General features: G+C 40.2%; 1 protein-coding gene and 1 long non-coding RNA gene across 5 annotated transcripts in view; one reads left to right on the top strand and one right to left on the bottom strand.

Moving 5' to 3' along the window:
- Nucleotides 1-2,279, bottom strand: part of SVEP1 (sushi, von Willebrand factor type A, EGF and pentraxin domain containing 1) — a 180,214-nt gene extending 177,935 nt beyond the window's left edge. For 3 of the 4 annotated variants that reach the window (XM_059143460.1, XM_059143462.1, XM_059143461.1), the window contains exon 1: nucleotides 1,749-2,279. In XM_059143460.1, the coding sequence (XP_058999443.1) occupies nucleotides 1,749-2,279 (531 nt within the window). Of the gene's footprint in view, nucleotides 1-1,428; nucleotides 1,619-1,748 lie in introns of those variants that run through there. The other variant, XM_059143464.1, reaches the window with a different exon arrangement.
- A 4,467-nt stretch (nucleotides 2,280-6,746) lies between these two features.
- On the top strand, nucleotides 6,747-15,783 carry LOC131813189 (uncharacterized). The gene is made up of 3 exons (XR_009346663.1): nucleotides 6,747-11,316; nucleotides 13,874-14,061; nucleotides 14,570-15,783. It is a non-coding gene; the product is annotated as an uncharacterized LOC131813189 (long non-coding RNA).
- Nucleotides 15,784-18,039: the final 2,256 nt, after the last annotated feature.

The following is an 18,039-nucleotide window of genomic DNA, read 5'->3' as shown; positions in this document are numbered from 1 at the left end:
AAAGCTAAATAATAATAAATAGATAAGACAAATTAACAGAAAGTCAGAAGATCAAATACACATAAGCATTTAGTGGATGATAAAAGTAGCATTCAATTAAATTGGAAAAGGATGGATAGCTTTCAAGCAAATGATACTAGGACAACTTATTAACTACTTACTAAAAAATAAAACTGGGTATTTCTGCCATACCATACACTAAAATAAGTTCCAGACGGATTATACTGTTAAATGGAAAACCATTTCTCCAATTTGGGAAATGAAAAGGCCATTCTAGGAATGCAAGAAAATATGGGATCTTAAGGACAATGTTTAATAGATCTGAATATATAAAAAGTTACATCATCCATCTAACAACACTGCAATAAACAAAAGTAAAAGGGAGTGAACTGGAAAAACATTTGCAGCATATACAAATAGGAGTTACCACTGTTACTATATAAAGAGCTTTTACAAATCATTAAGGGAAAAAAAAACGAACATGTATTGTCAGTGCAAAATGGACAAAAATTATGACCAGGTAATGATCAAAGGAAAAATACAGTAAATGTACTGGAAAATGTTCATCCTCAGTAAAACTAAAAATGTGAATTTGCTGAGATGATACCTCTATTCAACGATGAAATTGGCAAAGATATTTAAAATAATAGTACATGTTATTGGTGACCATATGGCAAATTTACTGCTGTGATACTCTGCTGGTGGGAATGTAAATTTACACAACCCTCCAGGAGAGAACTGGATAAGTACGCATCGAGAAGCTTACAAGTGTTCATATTCTGAAGTCAGGAACCTTCCTAAGTAAGTAATCAAAAGGGCATACAAATATTTGTGTTAACCACAATTTTGTTAACAAAACCCCTAAATGTCCAATAATAGGTGACAAGTAAAATAAATGTTGGTGTATGTATTCAATGGAATAGTATGCAGCTACTGTAGACTATAATAGACTAGTGTAGATCATTTTTGGTTTAACAAATGAAAAATGCAAGCAAGACACCACTGTGGTGAAAAGCACGCACAAGCAGACTGGGCGACTGTTCAACAACATATAAACAGTGGGGTCTTTTTTAAGGGTTATGGGGTTATAATCCCACCCCTTTTCCCTCTTTCTGTTTCATTCATTCCATAAATACTGGCTTGCTGGTATGTGTCAGACATTTCTGTACGTTCCAAATTTTCTTCAACTGAATATGCATTACTTGGTTAATCAGAAAAAGTTAAAATTACATAAAGTCCATCCTCTGTAATTGACTTCCTCTTCCAGATGCTAAAAATCCTGTAAAGGTCTCAGAGTAAAGGTAAGACGCTTAGCATGCGGTGAAATGAGTATCAAAAACCTAAAATAACACAAAAAGGAATTGAGGAACTCTTCAGGTCGCTCTACCTCTTACCTTTAGATACACTTCATAACACACCCACACTCACCTGTTCCAGCTTGGACATGGTCTTTCCCTGCAAGTGCGAACGTGAACCGCATTTTAAGGACCCCTTCCTAAGAGGGCCCTCAAAAAAGACCCCTCTGAGGAGCCTGCCATCTCACTAAGCGTTTAAAACCCACGACCCGCCGGGACCCCCTCTCAACAACAGGAAGGTAGGCAGGACTCTGATTCTGTGCACTGGGACTTGACGTGGGGAAGCTGCGGCTTGTGGGAGGGTGAGCCCCGGGTTGGAGGTGAGCCGGCAGCGAAGGATGGGCAGGGCCGGGTGGGGGCGAGGGCCGGAGCCCGGAGGGGCGGGCGCCTTACCGCGGCTTGCTGGAAGGCGCCCTTGGTGTAGGTGCCGCCGCCGCGGTAGGTGATGGCCGGGATCTCGCGGCTGAGCAGCGCGCACTTGTGCTGGTGCGCGCGGCTGTGGGAGATGTAATCGACGCGCGGCACCACGTTGCTCTTGGACGAGAAGGTCACGATGGCCACGCGCGTGGCCGTGGACACCACGGGGAAGTCGGAGAGCAGCTTGCGGACGAACTTGAGCTCGCTGAGGAAGTTGGCTTGGCCCACGCTGGACGACTCGTCCACCAGGAAGACGAGCTCCAGGCGCTCGCTGAGCTCCCGCAGCCGCCGCACGCGCCGCCGGAACGCCTGGCCCAGCCGCTCCACTTTGCTCTCCGCCGCGTCCTCGGCGGGCGCGGGCGGCGCGGGTAGCCGCCCGGGGGCTCCGGGCGCGGTCTCGGGGAAGAGGCGGAAGCTGAAGTTGCGCGATGGGGACATCTGCTGAAAGGTCGCCCAGCCCGAAACGAGAGCCAGACCCCAGCAACAAAAGGCCAGGCGCGGCCACATCGCGCTGGAGACGGAGCGGCCGGGCCGGAGCGCAGGCGTCGGCCCCGGCGCGGAGGGACGCTCGGCCGCCCGGCTCGCGGAGGGGCGTGCGCGGCGCGGGCGCTGGGCGGCGGCGGGAGCCTCGGAGCCCTCTTATCCCAGCCTGGGGACACCGGCGGACGCCCGCGGCTCCGGGGCTCGCGGGGAACGGCGCGCGCTCTCTACCCCTCGCGCTCTCGCCTTTTTCCTTCCCTCTCGCCTCCTCCCTCTCTCTCCGAAGCCTATAAAATGTTTGAAGGAAAGGGGGCAGTCAAGAAAAATCTCCCGCGTCCCTCCTTCTCCCGCTCTCTTCCTCCTCTCTCTGTCTCTCCCGCTCCCCTCGCCTCTCTCCTTCCTCTATCTCTGCCTCTATCTCTCTCCTCCCCCTCTCATTCTCCTCCCGGGCTCAGGCCAAAGACTCGGAGATTCCATGACACCAGAACCCCGCGTCTGTCAGGCTGTCAACATTCCCGCAGCAAGCGCACCAGCGCCGAAGCCCTGATTGATCCCATATGTCTGGCAGGAGCTGCAGAGGAATTCACTGGAGATGGATCCAGATACCGAGAGTGCCACAGTAATTGGAAACACTTTGTAGAGGAAAACACACACGGACTGGCCAGCGGGTTGAAAGCATCCTTTGAAAACTGCTTGCTCACCTTTTGTGTCTCTTTTCCCTCCCCGCCGGTGCCCCACAGCCCTCACCAAATAGATGTTTATTTGACTTTGCTGGTGGGGATTTCTGGTCCGTAGTGTGTGTAGGTGTGTAGACTCGCCCCCTCAGACCACACCATGTAGGGACTACATCTACCCCTACGCATCCATGGACATAATCTGTCCTGCTGCTTCGTCCATGAATTTACTTATTCACTTGTTTGTTCATTCATTCATTCAACAAATACCTTTGAGCACCTATTATGTGCTAGGACACCAGGAATATAAGGAGAGACAAAAACGGCCATGGATATCTTGTCTCCAGGGAACTTACTGGGTAACAAGTGAGGTGACCATTAGCCAGATATTCCACAAAGGGTATATATAATTATGGACCTCAATGTAAGTGCTAGGAAGGAGATCTCTGTAGACAGGCTTGACCTTGAAGAGGTCAGGGAAACCTTCTCTAAGAACCTGTTGGAATCTGAAGAATGAGTAGTGTTCCTTTACTGCCAGTACACTCTCATGTGTCTGTGGTCTGTTTCAACAGCCAAGACCCATAGAGGTCTATTTCCTTGACGTTGAGTGGTACCTGGCACATAGCTACTGTGAAACACAGGTTGCCACCTAGGTGTGGCTTTTCCAAAACAAGATCCTAAAAGTAAAAGCATACTTTGCATTAGAGGCAGGGACCTCGGTTAAAATATTCCAGCTTGTGGAGGAGTCAGGAGGCTTGTGAAGAAAGGCCCCTGCAGTTTCAAAACCATCTAAACCAAGTTACTTCCAAACCTTGGCATCAGTTTCTGCATCTATTTCATGATGAAATTCAATGATCTTCAAGTTCCTTCTATCTCTAGTATCAGATGATTTAATTCCATCTATATTTAATGGAATTCCTTCATTGAGAGCATCATAGTGTATTGGTTGAAATGCTAAGGTTCTGGAATCCGTTTGTCTGAGGTGAAACCTCAGCTCTACCATTCACTAGTTGTATGCCCTTGACATCAGTTTGCTTATCTGCGAAACAGAGTAATAATAATAGTCTGGTAGGGTGACTGTGAGAACTTAATCACAAAAACCTAAAGTTCTTAGGACAGGGCTTAGAATATAATGTGTCTTCTATAAATGCTGATTCTATCATCGCCACCTTTAATCATGAACATTCTTCAAAATCTCATTTTTCTAACAGTATTTATTGACCACCTATCATGTGTCAGAATGTTAGATACCGAGGTTTTATAGTTGACTAAGACTCAGCTCCAGTCCTCCAGAAGTTCAAAGGATATCAGAAGAGAATGTAATTTGGAAACCTTTACAAAGCAGTAAGATGACTGCAGGAATGGAGAAGGGGCAGCAGGAAGGAGAAAGGTCTAAATCCTCCTGGGGAATAAGCAAGACTTCATTTGAGCTGGAAAGAGAGAGAGAGAGTTCTTCCAAATTTTATCTACTCTGTGTTATTTCAAACACATCATCAAGAGCTAACATTTCAGGACTCGGATGTGCCAGGCACCATGGCAACTACAATGTGTACTAGCTCATGTGTTCTCCGCAAAACTCCAGGGGGGTAGACAATTCCACTAGGACTCTTTGGTTGCAAGCATTAGGCACCCAACTTCTCCTCATTTAAACAAAAGGGGATTTCTTGGCTCGCATAACTAAACTGGGGAAAGGGCAGGGGTGGAGCTTGTCTCAAAAGGATTTGGAAAGGAAATCAGGAATTACCTAGGTCTTCCATTTTTCTCTCCCTTATGCTTCTCTTTGCATGTTAGATTTGGTCTCTGTCTTCAGATTTATGATCTGAGAAGGAAAGACTCTTTCCTTTAAGTTTAAAATGTTATCAAAGCAACACTCACCATGACCTTAAAGAAGGACTCCACAAGAGCAGGCATAGGTTATATGCCCATCCCTAAGCCCACTCTGTGATTGAAGGGATGGGCCATCATAATTGTCCTAACTGAGCTCATATACTCAGAGACTGTGGCAGAGACTCCCAGTCACCTACCCACCATATCTGGTATCACCTCCTTCAAGTAACAGAGCTCCTGAGTTTTAGCTAGGCATATGGTATTGAAATAAAGACTACATATCCCAGCTACCCTTGCAACTGGATGTGGCCATGTGACTAGGTTCTGGACATATATATTCCTTTGGATGGCAGTTTCTAGAAGATCTCTTTAAAAGATAGCTGCTATTTTTTATTTGTTGTCTCTTCCTTTCATCCTCTAATCCATCTTTCTACCTGGAACATGATTACAGTGGCAGAACTCTAGTAGCCATTTTGGACCATGAGAACAATGGTCTCATTCTAGCAATGGGTGAGTAACAATCTGGAAGGAGCCTGACTTCCTGCAGACTTGGTACAGCAGAACCACCATACTCACCTCAGATTTCTCATCTACCTACTTTGATATTGACTTTTCTATCACATTCTGCTGAACTTGATCCCGACTAATAAACCCAAACCTGTAGCCAGAGGCTATCTTTCAACACATGCTTTGCTTTACCTCAGTGTAGTGGCAGAAAAAAGGAGAACATTATGAATTGCTCATGGGCTCCTAAAGTTGTCCCAAAAGGGACACACATCACTTTTGCTTCATTTCATTGGCCAAAGAAAGTTTTATGGCCATCTCTAATCCAACGGGAATAAGGAAACAATCCCACCAAATTCCCAGGAAGCAGAAAGCTAAAAATATTTGACGAATAGAGCAAATAATTACCAAACTGAGTCACATGACAATGCAAAGGACAGGGGAAGGGGGAAGAAAAGCAAAGGAATGATAAAAGCCTAGAAAGTTTAGCCTACCCTAAAATTTAGGACATTCCTACAGGAGAGAGTTATAAATCAGGTTCTGCAAGCGCTTTCTGATCGTTGGTTTGGGAGAGTAAATATACCTGATGCCTACTCTATTTACATATAACCCTGGTAAATTATATAATAGTGTCTGGTTCTAACAAGAGTTCTAATTAATCACCCATAGGGATTAGGTTATAGTCCTCTTTTCTACTTTTTTCATCCCAGCCCATCCTGGAATCTTTGTCTTTCTTTGCATTAAAAAACACTGGATTAAATCAAAATATAGTTATTAAAATATTGTTAAAAAATAAATGTGTCATAGGGGCACCTGGGTAGGTCAGTCAGTTAAGCATCTGGCTCAGGTCGTGATCTCAGGGTCGTGAGATCAGTCCAGTGTGGGGCTCTGCGCTGGGTGTGGATCCTGGTTATGATTCTCTCTCTCTCTCTCCCTCTCCCTCTGTTCCTCCTCCACATCCCTCCCTATTCATGCACACATGCCCTCTCTCTCTCTCAAAAAGAAAAATAAAAACAACAAAAATTAAATATGTCATATAGTAATACATGTACTTCTTTATGACCACATTAAATAACATTATCTATCAACTGTTCCAGTAAATGCCTTATTTTCAAAGCAGCGATATTTTGAGGTATTTGGCATGGGTATAGGCACATTTAAAGCTTCCTGGATAATTCCAACACATGCCCTCTGGGTGAGTACCTATGCCAACATGTCATTGTGTACCTGCAACAGGCTGAACAGTCAGGATTATGTTCATCATCCTCATGGTAAGATGGGGACATAGAGAACATTATTAAGACTGCAGTTCCAGGGCGCCTGGGTGGCTCAGTGGGTTAAAGGGATCAGGCCTGGGATCAAGGCCCACAGTGGGCTCTCTGCTCTCTGCTCAGCAGGGGGCCTGTTTCCGCCTCTCTCTCTCTCTCTGCCTGCCTCTCTGCCTAATTGTGATCTCTGCCTGTCAAATAAATAAATAAAATCTTAAAAAAAAAAAAAAAAAGGACTGCAGCTCCAATCTTGGCAGTACTCTGCAGAGCTCTCTAGTGTTTATACTCTCTAGTCTAAAGCCGTGGTTCTTAATGGAGGTTGACTTCGCAAGGAACAATGGGCAAAACTTGGAAATATTTGGGGAGAGGGCAGTATTACCAGTGTCTCATGTACAGGCCAGAAATGCAACTAAACATCCTAGAAAGCATCAGAGAACCTCCGCAACAAAGAATCATCCAGACCAATATGGCCATTGCAACAAGGTTCAGAAACCCTGGTTTAACCCACAATAGATAACAGACTCAGAAAATGATTAACTTTCATGATACCCAGAAACTGAGAAAAAGAAGCCACCAAAAGGTATCGAAATGGAAACTAGAGCTAAACTGAGGGGAAAAAAATTACCCTCGTGTCATTCTATGAAATAAAGACTCCCATGGTGGGGGTGGGGGGTTGTGTTGATACAGTCAGGAATGGGGAAGGCATTATATTTTTCTCACCACCTGTGTGCTGTCTCAGAGTACCACTGTTTGGTCAACGAAAGACTGAATTTCCATCCATGTCTATCTACTGAGACCTGTGCTAATGGGCACCCATCCTTCAGTGCAACCATCTTTGCACGTTGAAGCAGGTGCTGTAAGAAGATAGGACACATGTGTGTTTGGGGAAACATGGAGGGGGGACCAAAAAAGAGAGCAGAGTTATACTGGCAAAGATCCTTCTGTGACATCAGGCATTAAGTCAAGTAAATGGAAGTAGAGCAGGAATTTTTTTCAGATTCCATGTGTCCTGGGAATAGTGTCTTGTTTTAAAAATTTGTAACAGTGTTAGCTAATCATAGGACAGGCAGTAATGACTGGAGGAAGATGCCCCCTTGTGACTGTATTCTAGAAGAGTATCTTTTTATTGGGTGTTTAACAAAGATAGTCTCCCACATACAGAGGCTGGAAAAATAAACTACCTTGTACGTTTGTTTGAGTAGAATTACCTGAAGATGGAGTTTAGGATAGAAAAGTCCTAGCAGTAGACATTGCAAACAATTGAAACACCATATCTGTAAATAAATGTTGCAAATCTGGTTACAACACGAGATACAGATTGGAAAAAAAAAAAAAATGTAAGCACACGTTATTTTATGTGTTTCATCTCATTTGAGCCTGCCATAAATTCTGAAATAAATATCACAGTCACACCATTTTTATAGGTAAAGTAATAGGACTTATAAAGGTATCCACAGAATCAAAAAATATAAATGGTTTACTGCTATTACCTTTTGATGCATAGCAGGTTCAGTGTGCTGTGCTTTGATAGCAATGCAGTCTTGCAGTGAGGCGGCCCATGAAGTTATCATTTGTGTCAATCTCTCATTTGTTTGCCCTCAGATAATTTAGTATCTGATTTCTGAAGGATAAACCTAAGCCTTGACAAACCCCAGAGGAAGGCCTCAAAAGGAGTTCTGATCTGGTAGTCTACTCCACACAACGCCATCAGCCAACATAGTTCTGGAGACTCTCCAACGAGTCCCATGTGGTAGTGTGCCGGCCTGCTGGAACCGCTCCAGTCACCCTGCCCCAAGTCTGTCATGTGCAGGCACTGACTGGTCATTTGACATGATGAAATTCATCTCTTCAGACATGTAGCTTCAAAGAAAATGGTCCCAAGACTCATGTTTTGCACAGGTCACATCACACCATCACCTTTGCCTTGTGTTTGGGTGGCTGAAGTCCAGTGGAAGTTGTCTTGATTGTCTCCTGACCCAATGAGGCATCTACTGTTCGTTGGCCTTCCTGTTCATATGAAAAGTACCTTGGTCTCAAAACAATCTTGGGAAAAGCAGGTGTTCTTATGCAGGAGATCCGAGCATCAGGAGCACGTTTCCAAACAACAATTGGGGTTGTCCTTGGCTAAACTTTGCAGGATTTGCATCTTGAACTGGCAAAAGGCACATGCATTGACAATCTTACATGTGGTACTGCTAAGCACCCCAAGCTTCTAGAATGGTCTGTAGGCTGACTTTCTTCAGGCTGGCCTTAGGCTCACAGTGACCATCTCCTTTACTTCTTCAGAAACAGTCATCCACAAAGGAGTGTGCCCCACACATTGCCTATATCCTTGAATTTGTGAACCAGCTTTTCAAAGGTGCATGGGAGATGTTATTTCTTCCAGAAGGACATGCATTGAAGGACTCTGTAGATCCACCAGCCGTGTGTCCCCTCAGAAGTAGTGGCTTAATGTGTTCATCTTTCATTATCTTCAATCTGTAAAAAATAAAATACTATCATCTTTGTTTCTAAATACTACACTCAAGGTCAAGGCTTGAACCAAACTCTGTGATTTCCAACATAATTCTAGAGTTTGCTGTGCTAATAACAAATAATAATGATGGCAAAAGTCTTAAAAAAAAAAGGCATGTTCTTTCTTATCTCTTTTCTTTTTTCTACCAGTGTGTGAAATACAAAAGAATCAGTAAGGATAACTAATTTCCTACTGACAAAGTATACCGCTATCACTGTCATTTGGAGGCAGCTTTAACTATGGTTACTTTATAAATTTTATTTTTAAGATTATCATACAGTAAAACTGACTTCTTCTGTGTACAGTTTCATGGATTCAGACACCTGTAACAGATTCACATAACTACAACCAAAATCAGTATATAGAACAGGTCCACTCACTCCAAAAAACTCTCTCTGTAGTTATGCCCTCTCCTTACTCTTAACCCCCAGGCAACCCACTTCTCTGTTTTATAATACTATAGTTTTATCTTTTTGAGGATCATATAAATGAATCATACAGCATGTATTTTTTGGAGACTGTTTTTTTTTTTTTCACCTAGCATAATAACTTTGAGATTCTTCTGAGTTTGTATACAGGTTTTTGTGTAAACTTAAGATTTCATTTATTTAGGCTAAATACTCAAGGATGGGATTACTAGATCATATTTAATGTCATAAGAAACTGCCCAAATGTTTTCAGAGTGGTACACATACCATTTCTCATTTGTGATAGAAACAGAAATGTGTGAGAGTTCTAGTGGCGATGCATCCCTTCCAGCATTTATTACTGTGTGTATTACGGGGCGAGGAGGCAGGGCGGAGGACCTCTATTGTATATATATTACCATTCAAGTACGTATGTGATGCTATCTCATCATGGCTTTGATTTGCATTGCCAAATGGTCAGTGATGTTGAACATCTTACTCCTTCTTCGTTACTGAAATTGTGGGTTTCCTGCTGCCTGAAGAACTTCTGCTCTGAATTTTTGTAGAGCAGATCTGCTGGCACAAATCTTCGTTATCTTTGATCTGAAAATGTGTTTATTTCATCCTAATTCCTGAAGGCTATTTTGTTGAAGATGTATACTATATTTATAGATACAGGTTGTATAAAGTTCTATAAATATAGATATATAGTAGATCAATAGATATAGATTTACTCACATATGTAATTATAAAATTATGTATAATTATAGATTGATAGTCCTCCCCCTTTCTCTATTGCCTTGAGTCTACTATTGGGCCCATTTAGGAAATTTTAAATTTCAGTTCTTGTATATTTCAGTTCTCATATTTTCATTTGATTCTTCTTAATATCTTCTATTTGCTGGAATAATCTATTTTTCCATTTGTCTCAAGAGTGTTTATAGTTTTGAGATATCTGTATACCTTCTTTAAAGTCCTTGTGATGTAATTCCAATTACATAGTCCTAATATCTACCATTATCCTCCACGCAAGTTGTGATTTCTTTTTTTATATGGTGAGTAAATTTTTTTAAATTTTTTAATAAAAATATAATGTATTATTAGCCCCAGGGATACAGGTCTGTGAATTGCCAGGTTTACACACTTCACAGCTCTATATGGTGAGTAATTTTTAATTATATCCTGAATATTTTAAATATGTTATGTGATTCTGGATCTTGTTTAAATCCCTTAGAAAGTGTTGATGTTTTCATTTTAGTTGGCAGTTAACCTTAGAAGTTTCAGGCCACAAGATCCAACCAGACTTTTATGTGTGCTAGTTCCAATGTTAGTTCAGATTTCAAAGTTTTTGCAATGCTATTAGACCTTCTGCTAGTGTGAGCTCCCCAGGGGTCAGTCTGGAACCTGTGTAGCATTCAGTTACTCATGAAGATCAAGTCCATGCATAAGCAGCCTAGAAGACCCAAGCCCTTTGCTTCCCATGATTGCCCATTTATATTCCCAATTTCTGGGGCTCCCCTCTTCAGTACTCTGCCCAAAAAACTGATAATTTAGTTATCCTACTCTCCTGCACCCTTCTGGGACTACATCTGAATTTGGGCCAAATGGCAGGAGGACAGAGAAAGGTTTCCCCACATCCTCCTGGATTTTCAGCTCTGTTGAGAGAGAGAATCTCCTCCAGTGTTTGGCCCCTGCAATTTCTGTTTGCACTGCAGCCGCTGAAGTCACTGCAGCCACCACGAGATTGCCTGAGGTTTGGGAAGCATGAAAGCAGAGGGGAAAACACTCTGTCTCTGCACCAATGCCTGTCTACTTCGGGGTTTCAGACTGTTGCATTCCACCTGGGGAATCCTGGAGGGGAAAAAAATGGTAAACTCATTGCTGGCACTTTGAATTCTGACCTTCTTCCCCAAGTCCCCTGCTACTACTAACTTTTCTGAGTCCTCAAACAGTGGCCCCATGCTCCTGTACAGATTGACTGTATAGCTGTATTCAGGGGAAGAAACTGGGTGGAGTAAACTTATTCCATCTTGCACAGAACTGGAAACATTACTTTTTAGCTTGAATAACAACTTTATTTTCCTCCATTACTCTCCCAAGGTTATGTGTTCATTTAAAGTTTTATATCTTTTCTTAAGAAAGTTTTAGTCATTAACATTTTCTTAGGAAATTGTCCTTAATTCAAATGTAAATTTAAAAATTTATTAACAGAGATTTAAGTAGCATACGTTTCCAATTATTGTATTCTCTTCTACATATATGGTGTCATTTAGTTTCTTTGCAATATTATATATGGCTCATTTTACTTTTCTCTTGATTACTTGCATGAACATTTTTACTGATTGTGCTTTTTAGAGACCCCAAACTTGGACTTTTTGTTTTCTGATACATTAACTTATGCTTTTACCCTGAACAATTTCTTCTGTAGTTCCTTGACTTGAATCCTTTGTTTATTTTTATTTATTCTGCTTTTTAAATAGAGCTCTTAGGGGTATCATTTCCCACGCAGTCTAGTTTCAGCTAAATCTTATGTGTAGTGCATGATTATTCTCTAAACACCCTATAATTGGACTTTTTTTCCTCTTTGGTCCAGAAATTATTGAAGTGGGTGATTTATTTTATTTTAATATTTTATTTTTATAATTTTAATTCCAAGTATTTGTTTGTACATTTTGTTAATGTATTTTAAAATTAATTTCCAGGTTTATTTCATAGAGGGCATACAACAAGTCTTTTCCTATTGAAATCTTCTATGACCTAATATATGTCATTAGGTTTTGAGACATTTTTAGTTGTAAGATATAAATTCTTCTCTTATAAAACAGTTTTACTGTACACATTATCTAAATGCTCTATATCCTTATTCACTTTACTCTATCCCATCTGTTCAAGACTGAAAGTGTGTTAAATTCTGGTACAGTCATTTTTTTGACAATTTATACTTACATTTTTAGCTTTGCTTCATATTTTTGTGATATATTAAGTTTTATGCATGAATGTTCAGAATGGTTATATATTCTCTGTGAATAAAGATATACTCATTAGCAAGGTAACTTTAACAATATAAAATTAGCCTTTGTTCATTTACCACATTTACTTTGAACTTCATTATGTTTGGATGGCACCTCAGGTTTATTATAATAATAATAATTATTATTATTATCAATATCACTACTTTCAATTTACTTGATATTTCCTTAGTCTTTTTTAATCCCCTCTTTTAGACTGTCTCTCTTCAATATGCCTTAAAAGGATATTAGATTTCTGACAGACTTAAGAAATAAATATAAGTTAAATCATAAATAAGACAGAAGAATATACAGATGAACATTTCTAATGTTCATGTAGAGAGCATTGATTTATTTGATCACATAGCAATTAACACTTTTATTCATCATAAAATATTATTAAACAAATTAGAAGGAAAAAGACAGATAGAAAATGGCAGAAAAAAATCTTATTATCCTTACATATAAAGCACCCTTGTTAGTCTACATTAGCAAGACAACTGAAAATATGGACAAAGGATAATGGAAAAGCAATTCACCAAGGAATATGTTCAGATGGATACCAAGCATATGAAAAACCATTCAGCCACATTTTTAATTGTGGAACTAGGCATCATAATTAAAACAAGAAACTTTTTTCTTTGCATTTCACGTTGGCAAGAATTACTGAATATATATTCAGCCCCAGACTGGCGAAGGCTGAGTAGCAGACACAAAGCACATGTGTTTCTATTCTTCCATCCCTCATCGAAGTTAAACATCACTAATTTATCTTAGCGTTCTTTGCTGCTGGGACCACATGTGGTCTTCCAGTCCTCCTCATAAAGGAGTGCCAGGTCACCACCACTAATTAATTGATGCTGGTACTCCAGATGGAATCTATCTGCCATCCCTAAAGTTTGATGAAAGTGGGGCTGTTATACATGGTTATCCTTGGAGGCCTGATTCAATAATACGATTTTTAAAAAAATTATAATGATCATATTCTTTAACAAAGCATCCTCTCAAAGCAGATAATCAGAAATGAGTACACATTTATGTACGAGGCTGGAATTTCTAGTACTAATTACAAAAGTGACATATTGGGAATATTGGCAATAATCTTAACATAAAATAATTTGAGAATGATTAGATAAAGCATATTTGATGCATACAAAGAAAATTTACGATTAGTATGCTTATATGTTCTCAAAAAAGTTCAGGGCTCTAAAAATGCTCAATACATCCTGCTAAATTGGGAGGTGGGGAGGCAAACACACACACTTGTGTAATGTGAATGAAGAAAATACACGTAGAAAATGATGCAAGGAAACATAAAAATGTAATAATGCTTATTTTAAGGTAGAACAATTGCTACGGGTGGTTATTTCATTCATTATATTTTAAGCTACAGAATATACCTTGGTATTCACATCCAGATAGTGCTGAGGAGATCGTACAGAGGATGTGACTGTTGGTTGACCTTGAGCCAGACCCAGACAACTGGAGGCTGCCTACCACATCCCCTGCCCTTGGAATGTATCTTCTGGCCACCATTCCCACAGCAGGAAGCATATTCAAGGAGGCAGCCTTGAGAGAACAATGTGTTGTTGAGACCATCTGGATGGTATGTATGACTAAACCTAGTTAAATCCTCTAAATAAACTTAAGGTTCTGTAGGTGGGTATGGAGGTCTACTGATATTTTAGCTGACAAGTCTCCTATATAAATTCCCTCACTTTATTAAACCTGCCACCTATCAATCTGGAGTGGTCTGCCTCTTTCTTTTATCTCTCGCTGCCCTCCAGGCAGAGGGGCAATTTTCAGATTACACCTGGGAAACTTTCAAATTTGAGAACCAAGAATATAGATATTATAAAATATGTATCAGTGGTAACCTATGGTTAAGTAAATTCAATACTGTAAACCTCCCGAGGTCTCTATATCTAATATAAAAATGTTTTTTTTTCAAATTCTGGCTTTGTATACATAGCGGTTTCTGATGATCTATGGAGTATAACCACTCTAAAACTTAATGGCTTAAAACAATTACTATTAACTTTTAAGATTCTGTTGGTTAATTGGGATCAGTTGACTGGGTCTCATTCAGCTCTCATGGGATTCCAATTACACAGAGGCTGTGGCTGGAGTTACCTAGAGCGTCAACCGACCAGGACATCCAAGATGGCTTCCCCACTCACAAGTGTGAAACTCAGTGCATTTCCATGTAGTTCTCTTTCCAAAAGAAAAGCCCCGACTTTTGACATGGTGGCTCGCAGCTTCAGCAGGCAAGAAGCAGAACCACTGAGCCTGTTAAGAGTGATGACTGGAGATGGCATGCCATCACTTCAGCCATACTCTAATGGTCAAGCAGACAGAAAGTCTATCTAATCTTAAGGGAGTGGAGAAAGAGACTCTACCTCTTGACTGGGAAGCAGTGAGTTCAACACTGCAGAAAATTACGTGGAATGAAAATTATTATCGTGGACCTCTTCAGAAAATATACTCGGTCACTCAGTATTAGAAGCAAATCTATCGCTTTGAAGGATCTCATACCTATTCTTCAACTTGCCAGCCTCATAACTAAGGATTCTAAGCCTTCAAAGAGCTTTAATGTACTCAGTGGGTCTTAAGCTGATGTAAAGTCTGAAAAAAAATGGGAACTTCTCTCTTATTTCACTACTTGATAAAGGACCAATTTCAGTAGCTTAATTTATCCCTTATGGAATGTGATTTGATCTCAGACTTACAGTGTTTGCAAACTTGAAGAGTTTAAAATGAAATAACATACTCCACTAACTTCTGTTCATCCTGTTAATCTGTGCCTTGTTTTCTTCTAGCCAGATGTTTCTTATACTTCATTTGCCTAACAATATTCAGACTAGGAAACGATTCTAGCATTAAAATGATGCACCAAGCATACCCACATTTATTTTCCATATCCTTGGCTCTTTCTAGATCTGTCTTGCATTTTTCAACATCCTTAATGTCTATTGAACCCAGATGGAATCTAAGTTTGCCAGGAAAGAAAGAAAACCAAACATGCGCCAGTATTTTATATTCTTCCATGGTATATGGAAAAGGTCTGAAGATACAATATGCTCTTTAAAATCATGCACACTAGGCATTTAGTTGAAGAAAGTGTGGAGTCAACTTCTGAAATGGCCCCCCATGGCCCCTAATGACCTCTGCCTCCTGATATCCCATGGCATTTTGTAATTATTTCCCTTTGAATGTGGGTTGGACATAATGAACTTACTTCCAACAAATAAAATATGACAAAGTGTTGGGATGTCACTGTCAAGATTAGGTTTCAGAAGACTCTATTTTCCATTTTTTCACTCTCTTTCACCTCTCCTTCTCTTGTTCTGAAAAAAGCCAGCTGCTGTGTCATGAGATGCCCTATAGAGAAGTCCACATGGCAAGGAACTCATGTCTCTGGCCAACAGCCAACAAGAACCAGCAGCCTGTCTACTGTCACGTAGTAAGCTTCAAAGTGGAATTTCTGAAGCCTGTCAACAGCTGTATGTTCCGAAGCTGACTCTTCCACTGTCAAGACTTGAGATAACTGCAGCCCTGGGCAGCATCATGACTGCTACCTTGTGAGATGCTCTGAGCCAGAAAACCCAACTTAGCAACACCTGAAATTCTGAACTATGGAAATGTCAGATACTAAACACTTGTCAGGGAAAGCCACCAAATCTTAGGGTAATTAGACATAGCAGCAGCAATTTGGGTACCTAAAATTTATAGAGAAAGCTCATGTCTTTGGCTCTAAGAACAAAGAAAAGAGCTCCTGTGGTCCAAAGTGTATGGAGGGAATCAACATTTTTTTTTCTCCCCTTTCTCTTGCTACTTCATTTTGAGGGCAGCCCTGGTAGCACAGTCTCTATACAGAGTGGGGGGATAAAACTCTCAAAGAAATTCTGGCTTTTTATTGTAAGAGATAGAGAGTATAGGGGAAATTCCAGGGAGTAGAGAGCTAGAGGAAGATTCCCTAATTCTATGTATGAACACATATAAGTTGTCATTCATGAGCTCCAAGTGCATGAACAGACACAAAGAAGAACAGCTTTGAGAACTGAGCAACAATATAAACCACTATCCATAGCCCTAACTAACCTCTCCACAGGGCATGTATGGAGCAGACTCACGCAACACAGGAAAGTGTTTGAAAACTAAGCTTACATCAGAATCACCACCCACAGAAAGAGAGAGAGAACGTGTGGTCTAAACCTAACTGGATTGATTGTGTGCTAACATAACATAACATAACACAGCATAGCATAACATAACATAACAATGATTGGCATCTCCAGAATTTCACAATATAATACCCCAAATATCCAGGATATACCCCAAAATTACTTCAGAGAAAAAGAAAGATCTGATCACTTTTGAAGGAAAGACAGTTAACAAATTCAAACCCCAAGATGGCCTAGATGTTTGGTATCAGACAAAGATGTTAAAAGAGGTATTATTATACACACGCTCCCTAAGGTAAAAGTGAATATTCTTCAAACTTTTTTTTTCCTATTTTTCTTTTCTTTTTTCTTTATTTTTACTATTGCATGCAGAGATAACATTTCACCTACATAGAGGCATTTCTTCTAAACAACATTTCTGTTCAAACTGGTTTTTTTTTCTTTTTTTCCTTTTCTCTCTTTCTTTTCCTGTTGCATGTAGAGATAACACTTCACCGACATAGAGGTATTTCTCTCACAGACACTTTGTGTCCAAATTGTTTTTCCCTTTTATCTTTTTTTTTCTGTTTTACTGTTGCATGCAGAGATAACATTCTACCTACATAGAGGCATTTCTTCCATAGAAAGGTGAATATTCTTAAAATGCATGACAAGTAGAATTCTTGAGCAAAGAAACTGTAAAAATGAACCAGGTAGAGATTTAAAAACTAAAAAAAATACATTATCTAAAATTTTAAAAGATTAGTGGCTAAAGGGGATGACAGAGGAAATACTTAGTGAACTTGAAAATAGGTAAATATGATCCAGTTTGAAGGACAGTCAAAAAGATTTGGGGGAAAAAAAAAAGAACACAGGTACAATTACCTGTGGGACAATATCAAAGTTCTAATATTCATGTCACTGGAGTCTCAGAAAAAAAAGAAGAAATTGACTTAAATATATATATATATATAGACAAGAAACTAGAAGAACTAGGAACTAGCAGACCAGCTCTAAAAGAAATATTAAAGGAAGCTCTTAAAGTTGAAGAAAAATACCAGAGGGAAACTTGGAACTATAGAAGTAAAGAGTGACAGAAATGATAAATATAAAAGTAAATATAATAGATTATTTTCTTCCTTTTGAGTCCTTTAAATATAATCGTCAAATGCAAAAAGTATAAAATTAATTGTCTGGAGAGGCTTTCAGTGTGAGTATGTGAATGTATATTAAAACTATAACATATAGGACGCCTGGATGGCTCAGTTGGTTAAGCAGCTGCCTTAGGCTCAGGTCATGATCCCAGCATCCTGGGATCGAGTCCCACATTGGGCTCCTTGCTCAGCAGGGAGCCTGCTTCTCCCTCTGCCTCTGCCTGCCATTCTGTCTGCCTGTCCTCACTCTCTCTCCCTCTCTCTCTC

Source organism: Mustela lutreola, chromosome 12, assembly GCF_030435805.1.
Source record: "Mustela lutreola isolate mMusLut2 chromosome 12, mMusLut2.pri, whole genome shotgun sequence".
Taxonomy (NCBI): domain Eukaryota; kingdom Metazoa; phylum Chordata; class Mammalia; order Carnivora; family Mustelidae; genus Mustela; species Mustela lutreola.
Note: the sequence above shows the minus strand (reverse complement) of the source record. Positions and strands in the feature narration are given on the sequence as shown.